Below are 14843 nucleotides of genomic sequence, written 5' to 3' on the forward strand. Positions count from 1 at the left end.
GTAAATGTGTAATGTTTAGAATACCATCGAAATTGACTAATCACAGTTTATTTAAATATCAAATATGCAACGAAATGTATCAATAATTTTTAAATCAGTTATTTGATTGTTGGTGTAAATAATCTAACAGACCATTACTGAAGTTTCTACTCAGATGAATATATATGTTCTATTTAATACCTGAGTGACCTCATAACTATTATGCTCTATGAATGATAAAATGAATACAGGAGCTAACCATTCATTCCATGTGTAAATAATTACTTCAAAAATTACAACAATGTTCTAGTTTTATAGTGAGTCTTTAAATGTGTTCTTCTTTAGGACATATCTTTTTCATTGGAAATCATTAAAACATCAGTAATTTACTGTCTTGTCAATATGAAAATCTTTTTATAGTAGCAGATTAGCTTATAAAAGAAATTAAATATACTGTAATTTGCTGAAAAAAATACACATTTTATGTTCCTTTGTAATATGAATATTAAGTATTATTTTGACATAATTGTAAAGGAAACTGAAATTATATTGATTTTTAACATGTGAATATATGGCATTTGCAAAGTAACAATAGTAGTTACACATGTGAAGTAAATTGGAACTATATTTAATAAAATCTAACTTTTTATATTAAAATTACTTCAATAAGGCTTTAAACAATTTTCTCTAAAAATTGAAAATAAAAGAGATTACAGTTCAAAACAATTTACCATGGGAAGTTTCATGATTAAATGTAAAAATTCCCATGTCCTTTCTCCAAAATACATAAAGAAAAAGAAAATGTATGAAATAAAAAATGCATAAAAACATTTATAAGTGATATAGAAAATAAACTCATAATTTGAAAAGTCATATATGACAGGAGCTTCAGGCATCACAGTATAATTCACATATGCTATAAGTCATTTCAGTAAAGAAAAAAAAAACAGTGAGCTTTTCTTTTACATAGTCCCAATCAATACACAGACTTCAAACTTTCTGAGGAGACTTTCATTAATCCACCATCACGCTCCTTTTATTCTCAGTTTCCACTGCTTTCAAAAAACATGAAGTCCTAGATAAAAACAAAAATACAGAAATGAGTTTTCAGCAACAAAGCAGGGAACATCTGGGAAAAGTTGAGAGCTTTCTAATATAATAACATATAAATCCTGTAATTCTATTCACTTACTGATTACCTGCATGAATTTAATTTATTCTCTGGTAATTCTTCTAAATTTCACTTTTTCTCATGCCACTCAGAATATTCCTATTTTTGATCTTTCTTCCTTAACTTTTTGTACTTCTTCTCTAGTAATACAACTTTTCTTAAGACTGGAATTCAATGTACAACTTTCAGATTTTCTCAGGAGAATGACAGCCATCTTAGGGGTAGCATGCATCTTAGATTTTTTGGTCCCAGTTTTATGATTTCTCTCGCAAACTTGTCCACTGTGTTCCCCAACTTGTCTCACTACATCAGTGTCTAACCAGACCCCTCTTCCCTATGACTTTCATCAAATCCTATGGATATTCTCTCACATCTATCATTTTCCTTTAGCTGTTTACACAGAAATAATTTAATCCTTACCATCATTTACTTGAAATTGCACTATTGTTAATTTTACCTCTCATCAATCCATTTCTTACATAGTCACCAGGATTTATCTTTCTGAGATTTGGATTTATAGCTTTTTATTTATACCTAGTTTAAAACCAACCAATTAACTAAATAATTTTCAGTGTCTTCCCCACATCTACAAGAAGTTGTCCAATCTTTAAAAGTCCTTTAGAAGAGGCCCAATGTGCACCATAGTCATTTCCTAATAACCCCACCACAACTCCCAACCCCATTTCTCATCTAACCAAACACCCCAGACTGTCCTCTCTTCCCTTTATACACCATATCTTTGGTTATTGTGTGTGTACCTCTGGTCAAATCATTTCCTAAGGTTAAGTCTAATTTTACTTTTCACGTGAAATAAACAGTGAAAACACCGTTTTTAAACCTAACTGTGGTTATATTTAGAACTTTATACAGAAAACATCGAGCCTATCCCAAATTAGATAGAATAGCAAAATAAAATCCTAATGGCCACTCACCAAGTTTTAATAATTATTAACATGACCAATCTTGGTTCATTAATTACTCTATCTCCTAAATCCCCCTTGCCCTCACCCTCATTATTTAAAAGCAAATCTGTGATATCCTACCATTTTATGCTGAAACACTTCAGTGTGTGCCCCTAAAAATTTGGACTCTCTTGTTTTTATATAAGCCCGATGTCATTAGCAAATTTTTAAAAATAATAATTTATTAATATCATCAAATAGCCAGTCAATGTTCAAATTTCTCTGAATTCCTTCTAAATGTCTTTTTATATTCATTTGTTCAAATCAGTATCTAAATACGGTCTACAAATAGCATTAAGTTGAGGTCTCTTAAGTTTCTCTCTCTTTTTATATTATTTTTATCTTTTCATTTTACTGACACTTATTTGTTGAAGTAACTGGATCCTTTTTCTGTATATTTTCTCACTTTTTAGTGTTTTTGGCATTGCATCCTCACGTCAGTGTTTAAGATGTTCATCTAGTGGCTCCAAACCTTCCTTGCATACTGGAATCACCTGATGCTCTAAACAGCTTGCAGGCTTGGTCCCACTTCAGATATTTTGATTTACTATCTGGATGCAGTCTTGACAAAGGGAGTTTGATAGCTATCCAGGTGTTTCTACTGAGCAGCTAGGGTTGGAAACTCTTGCTCTGTCCCAGGACTCCTTGATTTTGGCTGCATATGGAGTCACCTGGGGAGCTATACAAACTTCTAATTCTGAGCCTCTAATTTAGTTAAATTGGCGTACAGCCTGATACTTGGTTTTTTTTTTTAAAGTTCCCTGGCTGATTAAATGTGAAGATAAGTTCAGAATCACAGCTCTATCCCACGTAATTCCTTTCAAATGGCAGTTCTACTTAATGGCTTGATTGGATGTTTACTCTTATTACAGTTTGCACTCCTGTATTAGATGATTTAATTTAATAATGAATCAGGACAAAATCTTGTTTTACTGAGCCTATTCCATGTAAGCCCAAATTCAAACTCTTTTTCACAGTACTGACTTCAATTTTTAAATAAAAACCCCAAAGACCAGGGCCCCTCCTTAACACATGAGGTCTTTCTGTTACCAAATGAAACTGCATAGACTCTCCAGAGAAACTAGTCACCTGCAAACCCAGAATACCAGGAGATAATGAAATTTCAGAGCTAGAATTAAATGGGCCCCCTTGGAATAAAACCTATAAATTTAACAAGGTCATTTAAAAATGTACAACTTACTAAATCATTTCAGAATGATACTAGAAAAACCATCTAAACCCAAGATTAGCAAGAATAGACTCACAACGAGAAAACATGCACCGAGCATCACAGCTTTCATTTTCACATCAAGGTCTAAAGGGAACTGGATGCCAAAGTTATCAGCATCTGTAAATGCTTCTCTCATGAAACCAGTCCACTGCTTGGAAATCTTTCCAACCACATTTTCTTCATCAAGAGATCTAATCTAAAATGAAAAAAAAAAACATTCTTAATGAATTCTAGAAAACTAGTAACAAACTAAAAGTTGAAATAAAGTGAAATACTCTATCAAAATTATGTGCAATACTTAACTATGAACATTATATCACTCATTAAATGTATATAGATTCTTGTATCTACTTTTAGATGCATGAAAAAAGAAACCTGTTTCTTTGCTGCAGAGAACTGAACATGAAAGTAGTTTTGCTTAAATATTTAACATTTTCTATTCTACATTAAGATAGTAATAGATGAGTTGATCTAAAACAAAATATAAGCAGAAAAAAATACAAATATAAAATGTTTCTTTGGTGAAATTTCCAGAAGCCATCAGGAAGGTATTAAATTAATCCCCCATGCTGTAAGAGAAGCACAGAGAGTTTACATAAGCTGTGTTTAAATGTGATGGGAGGGTTCATTACCACCATCGGTAGGAAAATATGAAATGCAAAGAGCCTGGAAAAGAAGACTGGCAGTTTTGAGTAAAGGAAAATAACCAATAAGTAACTTGATGGGATGTCACAGGTCAAGAGTTGGGGTAAGACTGAACAGTGAGGTGGATGGACAGTGAACAACAAAAAGAAGGGCAGATGATAAAAAGAGCTCCAAAGTAAAATTTTCTAATTTTACAATTCTGCCTGAGGAAAGCCCAGGGCCATCTTAAAGAGTTGAACATTTTGTGGCTGGACAAATGCACCTCACCAAGTAGGTATGTGGGGGGATGAACGTAGCCCACACTTACCATGGTATGTGCATGCAGAGTTATGTCAAACCAGGAACAGAAGTGTCCTTTTCAAATGGGCACAAGGTACCACAAGTGCCAGCAACACCCACAGAAGCCCTAGCTCAGGCTGAGAACAGCAAAATAAATGTGGGGAAACCAGGGGTACCTAGGTGGCTCGGTCGGTTAAGTGTCTGCCTTTGGCTCAGGTCATGATCCCAGGGCCCTGGGATCAAGTCCCACATTGGGCTCCATTCTCAGCGGAAGCCTACTTCTCCCTCTCCCTCTGTTGCTCCCCCTGCTTGTGCTCTCTCTCTCTGACAAATAAATAAAATCTTTAAAAAAATGCAGGGAAACTAAAAACAGCTGACTCATTTTATTTTGGCATGGGTGGATGGGTTCTTTACAAATTTGAAATAAACTGCTAACTTGACTGTGATAGCATAGATTACTGTTCAGCAAATATTCATGCACTACCCTCCCCCGCCATTTGAAGGCCCAGTATATGTCCCTGTACACTGATATTTAGGGTTGGCCATATGACTTAATGACTAATGGAATGTTAGTAGATGTGACATGAACAGAGGCCTTAAACATGGTTAAGTAGTTTGGCCTGGCTCTTGCTCTCCAGTGATCAGCCACTAGAAATACATAATCCAGGTAGCTGCATTTGCTACAGTTCCAGATTGAATATACCTGGAGTAGACTTGAGGCCAACTTACAGCCCAAATCAGAGCCATCTAGCTTCAGCCTGGGTATATTCCCCGAGACACAATTGACCTGCATAGCCATTAGCATGAGAATAAATACCTGTAGTTTTAAGCCACTGAGCTTTAGGGGTTTTTTGTTATGCAACATAATTGTGGCTAAACAAACTAATACAAATTCCTCTTGCATACCTGTGTTTTTTGTTTGCTTTTAAAGATTTATTGATTTATTTGAAAGAGAGAGAGCATAAGTGGGAGGGGCAGAAGGAGAGGGAGAGAGAATCTTAAGCAGACTCCACACTGAGCATGGAGCCTGAAACAGGGCTGGATCCCAGGACCCTGAGATCATGACCTGAGCTGAAACCAAGAGTCTGATACTTAACTGACTGTACCACCCAGGCACCCCTGTGTTTTATACATTAATAGCTGTCATCAGCATTTGAAGCTAGTAATAAAACATTATATTTATTTTTAAATTTAGTCATTTTTAATTTCTGAATTGTTTTTTAAATGAAATATACAAAAGATAATTTATAAGCCACCATAATCCTACGACTAGATTTAACCAATATTGACTTTTCTCCTTTTTATTCCTACAGTAAGAAATTTAAAAATTTACCAAAATTTATGTAAGAAGTAGAACATGTAATTTTTTATGAAAAGGCTCAGAAATGTGAATAATGATTTATAACTGAAAAGTAAATAGGATTAGATAATTTTTAGCTAAATTCTAGGTATTTAAAAATGGAAAATTTATACAATAAAATGATTGCAACTTCTAGAAATATTAAACTATTATATACCTATACATTTATACTGATGATAGTGGTATTCTAAAAATAAATCTATAGGCTCATTTATAATATAAATATAAATGCAAAAAATTCAAATAGAACATTAGTACCTAGAACCTAGGTAAGTAGCAAAAGAATATAGTGTAATAAATTGTATAATGCTAGGACATCATATAATTCAAAACATATTGGTATATCAGATGCTGAAAAAGTATTTTATTTATTAGCTAATTAAGCATTTATGTAACATTTAGCATATGCATAACATATAAATGCTTTATAAGTATCAGGTGATTTTTCCCCCCTCACAGTATCTTTACAAAATATGTACTATTATTAAACACAGTTTTCATATGGAAAAACTGAGGCAAGTAGAGGTTAAATAATTTGTCTAAGTTCACATATAAGGAGTCATGGGGAGGACTTCAAACCCAGGCACTCTGTTCCAGAATCTATAAACATGACCACTATGATACCCTGCTTTTAGATACTTCGGTATCAATTCTTAATAAAAATCTAGGTAAGGGGTCAGCAAACAATGATCAGTGGGCCAAATCTAGCCTACCCACCTTTTTTGTAAAAAAGTCATACTAGGACACAGTTATATGCAGTATTTATATATTGTCTGTAAATATTTTCATGCAACAATGACAGACTTGAATAGTTGCACACAATGACCATATGACCCATAAAGTCTAAAATGTTTTCTATCTCATCTTTAAAATTTCTTTTTGCTAATTCTTACTCTAGGTAAAATAGGACTAGAAAAACAATATGAAAAATAATAGCCAATGTCTTTTTAAATTGTGAAACATTTCAGTTGAAGTCATCAACTTGGCAGGTATTCTCACAATTGGCATTACTGTTCAGTTTTGCCACTCAAGTAGACTAGAAAAGAAAATGAGCTAATTGGTAAATAAACATGAGAAGTTAAAATGATTTCACTTTGCTCTGTAATTTTTAACTAGAAAAAACAAGTATAAATAAGCAAAAATGTTTCTTAAGTTAAATACCAGAATCCAGTCAGAAGAATGGATAAAAGGTAAAAAAATAAATAGCCTTTTTCAATATTAAGAATAAGTATCTAATACATCTATATTCCTTCTTAATAGTGATAATGCCTATAAATTACTTAGGAAAATTTTAACAAAAAAAGATAGAGGTTCTATATAAAGAAAACCATTTGATCTTATGAAGAATATAAAATTAGATATGAATGAATAAAAAGACATAACACTTCTGGGATGAGACAGGTTTATCATCATAAAAATGCTACTTTTTGAAAAATAGTATACAGATTTAATACAACACCAATAGGATTCTAACTTTTGAAAAATTGCCTTAATATTCACAGGAAAGGAAAAATCTGATAGTAGCAAAAAATATGATAAAGAAGAATATAAGTGGCTGTTTGGCTATGACTAGATATAGAATACATCATTAAATTGCCATAATTGAATCATAAGGCACTGTTGTAAGAACAGATAATTAGATCAATGAAACAGAGGGGAATCTAGAAATAGATTCCATTATTTATGGGAATTTAATGTACAGTATTTCAATTCAGCAAGGAATGGCTACATAATAAATTGTCATGACATAGCTGTCTGGCCATCTGAAGGAAAAAAATGTTTGATTCTGTCTTCTACAAATAAAATTCCTGGTAAGTTAAAGATTTAAATATAAAAAGATTAAAGAAATAAATAAAATATAAAGTTGGGGATAACTTCATAATCAAGACAGGAGAATGAGAAGATATTAAAATAGACATATGCGACTATATATGACACATATTTGTATATAAATATAAAAATATAAATACATATATATATATAAATTCCACAAAGAAAGGGTAGATTTGTGGAAACTATTTGCAGGTCAGAGGACAGATGCAGGGTCAATGTCTTCAACATACAAATTACATTTATAAATTGACAAGAAAAAAGTAAACAACCCAATAAAAATATAGGCAACAGATATGAATAGACAATTCAAAGAGAGAAAACACAACTAGCCAGTAAACTTAGAGTAAAATGTTCATAATCCCTAACGTTCAAGGAATTACATATTAGAGATAACCTTCCCCCCCTCCCACTTCCTGATTTTAGGTTTCCCTTTTTAGTTTGAAGTTTGCAGTTCAAGTTGTATCTGAGTGTCATTTCTTCTAACTCAAAACTCCTTGTACTTTTTGAATCTGAGAAACCAGGGCATTAAGTCTGCATGATTTTATCCATTTATCTCTTTGAATATTATCTTGGTACATTCTCTGTATTCTCTTTTTCTGTGACTTCTTTTTGGCACATGCAAGAGTAGTTTATTCTAGCTTTCACAATTCTTTAAATTTTTTTGGTCCCTTCAAATTTATCTTTTCCCACCCTCCTATTTATTTTCCTCATATAGATCATCCAGTTCATTAATTCCCTCTTCACTTGTATCTAATTTTCAGCTCAACCCAAATTGGGGTTTCAGCTCAACCCTTCCAATGAGGTTTCATCAATGAGTGTTCCTTATTTCTGGAATTTCTATTTGGTTTGTTTTCAGATCCTCGTGTCCTTTTTCAAATAGTCTCATTTTCCCTTTATGACCTTTTTTTGTTTCTTCTTTAGCCTCTTTAATGTTTATTTAGATATTTCTTATATGATTGATTGCAGACTTTTGTATTATATGCAGTTTGTTGGTGGTGAACTAATTCTTAGAACATTATGTAATTTTTGATCTGTTCTTGTGAATATCAGCTTTTTCTATAGGAACAGAGTGTTTTGGTAATCAGTCTTTGGTGATCTCCTTCTAGTGTGCTTTTGCATTTAATTCCATCATCTGTCATCACCAGTCAGGATCAGTTTCTATGTTACGACGTTCCTCATCCATAACAGTGGTATGAATTCAGACTTCAGACTCATAGAGGGGACTATAATGTATTAGCAGTTTCATGGGTTTTTTTTTTCCCCCTACTAAAAGTCCTGGAAGTAGACAGATTCCCTTATTGCCTCCATGGGATAAAAAGTCTACTTGTCTTTCTTCTACTCACCCTTGGGACAATCTCATGGCTTCAACTACCATCTATATGCTGAACACATCCCAAACTTTTTCTCTACATACCAAAAATCCAACATAACTCAAATACAAATTATGAGGTTCTCACAAATCAACTGTTTCTTCTCCAAGTTTGTTAACCTGGCTAATGGCATCATTATCCATTCAGCTTCTTCTTCTCCTTTTTTTTTTTTTTTTAAGATTTTATTTATTTATTTGACAGAGAGAGACAGCGAGAGCAGGAACACAAGCAGGGGGAGTGGGAGAGGGAGAAGCAGGCTTCTCGCTGAGCAGGGAGCCCGATGTGGGACTCGATCCCAGGACCCTGGGATCATGACCTGAGCTGAAGGCAGATGCTTAATGACTGAGCCACCCAGGCACCCCTTTCTTTTTTTTTTTTTTTGCGAGAGAGAAAGAAAGGGATTGAGAGAGCAGGGCTGGGGGTGGGGACAGGGAGAGGGAGAGGGGGAGAGAGAATCTTAAGCAGGCTCCATGCCCAGTGTGGAGCCCATTGCAGGGCTCAGTCTCACGACCCTGAGATCATGACCTGAGCCGAAATCAAGAGTTGGATGCTTAACTGACAGCGCCATCCAGGTGCCCCTCATTGAGCTTCTTAAACATCAGATATTAGAACAATATGAATCAGAATCATCTCCAAATTTTCTTTCATGCTCAGCTGGCATCAAAGCCATGAATCAGTCCCACTTGGTATACTTATGAAATGTCTCCGAATTATTTCTCCCTTTAGGATGGTTCCTGCTCGTTTTGTTCAGGCCATTGTCTCTTTTCTACTCTGTTTCCATACCATCAACACTATGACGGAGTCCATGTTCCATAGTGGTTCCTCGTACTGATAATTCCTGCTTCCAAACTTTTCATTACCTAGCCTACAGAAAATGATTCAAGGGACTACTTTCTCAGCTCCCTCAAAGATGTTACCTAGTTAGCACCATTCTAGATGCACAGGAGAGTAGTTCATTCATTACATATAATGGATGCTTTAAGGCATCCACTGAGAAGGGTTGCTGGGAGATTTCTAAATTCCTTAGCATTAAATATTAAAGTTTCACAATCCAATTCTGCTTGTTCCACCAGTATTTTCACTTACTTTCTACAAATAAAGTATATGTCAGCAAAAATTCTATTAATATTCGCTGAAAGAACAATTACCTCTCAGTCCTCTGGCTCTTTCATAGGAATGGTAACTCCTACATAGAGAACTTTTATTATACAAAAACTATAAAGTCTTGGGGCGCCTGGGTGGCTCAGTCAGTTAAGCGTCTGCCTTCGGCTCAGGTCATGATCCCGGGGTCCTGGGATCGAGCCCCACATCGGGCTCCCTGCTCAGCAGAGAGCCTGCTTCTCCCTCTCCCTCTGCCTGCCACTCTGCCCACTTGTGCTCTCTGTCAAATAAAAAAAAAAAAAAAAACAAAACTATAAAGTTTTTACACATGCATAGTATACATCCCCTCAATTCCCCCCTTACACTATGTATATGACTTTGTAAGAGTCTTTATAAAGTCTCTATCACGTGTTTTCTTAGAATTGCCTCTCTCATTCAACTCTGAAGTCACTGAGGGGAAGGATTAATTTTTATATAATCAGGGTCTAACAGAGGAATTGGAAATCATATGATTAAGAGAAGCCAGGCAGATAATACCAAGAATGGAGCTGGACAGTGGAAAACTGTAGGAAGTCAGGGGACAGTGTCAGATTTCATACATCTTATCATAAGGGGGCAGCCCTGCTCAGTTTTAGATTTTTGTCCCTTTTTGTGGAAATGTTGGTCCAGCTTAATATATTTTATGATTTTTCAAGAGAATCATGAAATCAAGATTAAGTTAAAAAACCTCCCTATTTTTATACATTTGCAACTAACTAATTTGGGCTACGAGGCTAGGCCATCTATGGAAAAACTGCTGTAATGAAATTCCTCCATGTAGTAAATACACAGATAAATTGTGGTTTACAGTGACCAAATTTAACACAAGGATAAAAAGAGGCATAATTGGGAAGTATATCTTACACTCTCTTTCTTAAAACTCTCTTTGCATAAGTGAGCTTTTTGTAGGAACTGGAAGATGTCAGAACTTTTGAAGAGAATCCAGAGCACTGGCAACCTGTATTTCAGACTAGGGAAGGATTCATATGCCTTGGCAATCAGACCTAGATGACGAGGTTCACATTTTATTTAAAATGGATAATATATGGAGCATCCATATAGACACCACCATGTTCAAATGTTGGATGTTTTGCTTCTATCTATTTATTTGACTACAAGTCTCTGCTTCTCTTTTTTTCCATTTAGTATAATCAACACTGATGCTTCATCAGAGCATTAATCACCTCTCTGACCAAAGTTAAATATATAAGCACACTGTCTTCCTCTTGAAATATCAGGACACACAAATTTATTTTATTTGTAACATCCTCCCAAATTACATTACCCCTTACAAGGAAAGTAAGACGTGTAAACATCATCACATCTCTTACCTCAAAATCAACATCTGCACAACAGCTGCATAGAAGACATGGAGCAATAATTTTTAGTACATCCTCTCTCCTCTCATTTTGAATTGTAAACCTTGGCAGGCACGGATGCCAGATCTGTGTAACATAACCTATAGGTACACCAGGAGGAGCATAGATTGCTATCTATAAAAGCGAGAGAATATATATAAGTCATAATAAGTATAATGTTTAGTAATAACTCGTTTATTGAATACTTTTGAAGTGTCAGACACTGTTTTAAGCACCACTTAATTCATAACACATCTCTAAAAGGCTGGTACTATTATCCCTATTTATAGAGAAAGTAACTGAGGAGCAGAGAAGTGAATTAACTTGTATCAGATTCCCAACTACAAAGAAGAAAAGATGAGGTACAAACCTGGGCAGGTTGCATGCATCGTCTCCACTAAAGCTTTGCTCCACTGGCCTTTGTACATTTTTTAATCTCCATATTTATGAAAAATGTCTAAATTGTTAAGGAACTCTTTTCTTAAACTTTTTTTTAAAAACAGTGGTTTAGATGTAGGAACACAGCTCTGGTCAGTGGTACAGTTACTAAATATGAGTAGCAATGGTGCCAAAATGGAAAGAAAATGAAGCCTGGAATCTTGGCTCTGCTACTTAGCTAGGTGACCTTGAAGGTGCCTCAGTGTGCTCATCAGTAAATGACTTCCTAGCTCTGTTTTTTACAATAGTGTAATATATGTTACTGTACACTTTATATTGTAGAGCATATTACATCAAACTCCCAGTTTTTCCTCAGATATTCCTGGATAAATATTACTATATCTAACCTAAATGATATGGAAAATAAATAATTCAGCATGAATAACTTCAGTTAACCTTTTAAAATATGTACAGTACTAGATTTCAAATATTCATGTGCTTGTAACTGTCTGTCAGGCTAGCACAGCTCCCTCTGTGGAATGACTGAGTGGCTCTGGCAGGGCTGGTCTCAGGCCAATGGAGACACAGGCAAAAATCAACTTCCCTATAAACTCTCTGTGCCCCAGCATCTCCCCTGAGATCCACATTCTCTATTAGTGGGCTGCCAAGTAAATGAAATAGACACCTGGTCTTTATGGAGCTAAAGGTACTCACAACTAGTGTATACTCTTATAGGGGGCTCAAATACATTCATAATTTCTATGGATATATAAAAAAACAGGCACTGAAATTTTTCAGAGAGGGCCTCTCTGCAAGGTTGGCCCAAACTGTGGGATGAACACATGTAGGATATTCTAGGATATTCTCTATGGTCTCACTGCTCTGGCTTTGGCCAGGCTTTTCATGTTCCTTGTAGGTCAGGAACTTGCACTACCTTCTTAGCTCTCCATGAAGATCAAGAAGCCTCGTCTCTGAGATCGCTGATCTCAACCTCACGAGACACACTACTCATGGCCATGGGGCTAACTGTTCATTGTTTTCCACTGCATTTCTTCTTGGACAATTTACTCTCAAGTATAAACTAAGAGCTTATGGACCAATTTTCCTTTAAATCTCATTTGATTACATAATTCAATGAAAGGGTAAAAATCCTTGCTGACCTACTTTACAAATGACACTGGTAATTGCTCACTGACCTCCTGAAGACAGCAGGGGCAACAACAGCTGCCACACCTTAGTGGTCTCTCCAGAGTTATAACTTCTCGGCCCATATTATCAAGAATCCTCATGGTAAAAGGCCTAGAAGCCCCACAGCAATTTCGGGTACAGAAATCCGTATCCTCTGCCGCAAAGTAAATCCTTTGTCCAAAGCTGTTCTTAATTTCATATCTGTTATTACTTTCAAAACCTGTTAAGACTACAAACATAAAAGAGGAAATCATTATGACCATTATGCTAAAAGAATAATGAATCTATCCTAAGATACTATAATATGTAGTTATGCCATTTTCAGATGATACTTCAAGTAACACAGGAAGAAAGAAAAGGAAAGGTGTTTAGAGATGATCTAGACAGAGGATGAAAGGGAAAGGGAAAGAAGAAAGAGAGGGTGTTAAGGCATAGAGAAATGAAGAGTCCCTATGTGATACATGGAACAGAAAACAACTCATATCTGCCTAATTCCACAGAAATGTCAGAAAGTCAGACTGCTGCTGAGGGATGGTGCAATAGTCTTAGTTGTGCTAGGTGTATGCAGAAAATATCCACAGGTATAGTTTTCATATATTCAATTACGTAGGGGATGGTTGCTACGTTTACACTCTTATGAAATATTCTATCAAATAAATTTTTTTATATACCATATTCATGGCTTATGTTTTTGCACTGTGTGAGGGAAGGTAATGAGAGGGCTTACTCTTAATGCACACATGTAGAAAGGGAGAGGGTGAAAATGGAAGGTGAATTAGAACATCACATTAGACCCAGAACACCCTTGTTTAGCTCAGCAGTAGTTACTCAGAAGTGGGAGATCGGTACTAGACAACGGGAAGAGGAGCTTGGCAACCAAGGCTGCAACTCATAGGCTATGTAGACCACTGGCATCCTAAGTAAGCTCTCTACTCTAGAGGGGGCTAATCTCTTCACAGGGAGACAGAGGTATGCTAAATGCTGATGCCCATGTGATATCTTATCAATGGGCTTCCCATACTGAATCACACATTGCAAACCTCTCCATGCTTAGAGCCAGAAAGGAACAACTAATGGTCCCACTAGTCTATAGTCCTCATTAACGTGGGTCATGGGATGTCAGGCTACCAAAATAATGATTAAAAGATATATATGGGACAAAAAACACTCTCTAATGTCTGTGTGGATACTTTTAGTCAGATAGAGATGTACTTCATAAATTCTATCATCATGACCTCCCTTAAGTGCCTTTGCTCTGGCTCAGACAGGCTTTGGACTCTTTCTTTAAAAGAACCACCCTTGACCTCAACATCTGACAGTCACATTTTTTATGAGAAAAAAATTAAACTGATTCATAACATGAAATCTATTATCTGAGTGTTTCCTTAAGTAGTTTAATCTCAAAATTCTTCAGCTAGTTTATCTGTAAAATGAGATCAATGTGTTTACACAATCTCCAAGTTACCTTCTAGTTACTCAAAAAATGAGAAGAAAACAAAAGATCTCTATGGTCATCATTATTGTCTATGAAGTTTTGACTTGGTAAGTGTGTAAGTGCCTGTCGTACACTCAGATGCTAAAAATAAATGGAGTAATCTTCATCTCTTTAGGCTACCATAATCTTACCATATACACTTTCTTTTTTTAATTTTTTAATTACTTTTTTTAAGATTTTATTTATTTATTTGACAGAGAGAGACAAGGCAAGAGAGGGAACACAAACAGAGGGAGTGAGAGAGGGAGAAGCAGGCCTCCCGCTGAGCAAGAGAGCCCGATGCGGGGCTCGATCCCAGGACCCCGGGATCATGACCTGAGCTGAAGGCAGAAGCTTAACGACTGAGCCACCCAGGCGCCCACAATATACACTTTCATTGAGATGAAAAGAAAACAAGAAAATTAAAGACATCACTTTTAGAAAACTAAAGAATTAAGAACTACTAAATTTGGAA

General features: G+C 35.4%; 1 protein-coding gene across 12 annotated transcripts in view; it reads right to left on the reverse strand.

The window, feature by feature from the left end:
• Positions 1-286: 286 nt before the first annotated feature.
• PLSCR1 (phospholipid scramblase 1) overlaps positions 287-14843 on the reverse strand; it is a 29186-nt gene continuing 14629 nt past the window's right edge. For all 12 annotated transcript variants that reach the window (XM_027586384.2, XM_027586391.2, XM_027586387.2 and 9 more), the window contains 4 exons: positions 12903-13123; positions 11302-11463; positions 3378-3539; positions 287-1054 (listed from right to left, as the gene is read on the reverse strand). In XM_027586384.2, coding sequence (XP_027442185.1) covers positions 1022-1054; positions 3378-3539; positions 11302-11463; positions 12903-13123 — 578 coding nt within the window. In that variant the 3' untranslated portion in view covers positions 287-1021. The remainder of the gene's footprint in view (positions 1055-3377; positions 3540-11301; positions 11464-12902; positions 13124-14843) is intronic.

Source organism: Zalophus californianus, chromosome 1 (genome assembly GCF_009762305.2).
Source record: "Zalophus californianus isolate mZalCal1 chromosome 1, mZalCal1.pri.v2, whole genome shotgun sequence".
Taxonomy (NCBI): Eukaryota; Metazoa; Chordata; class Mammalia; order Carnivora; family Otariidae; genus Zalophus; species Zalophus californianus.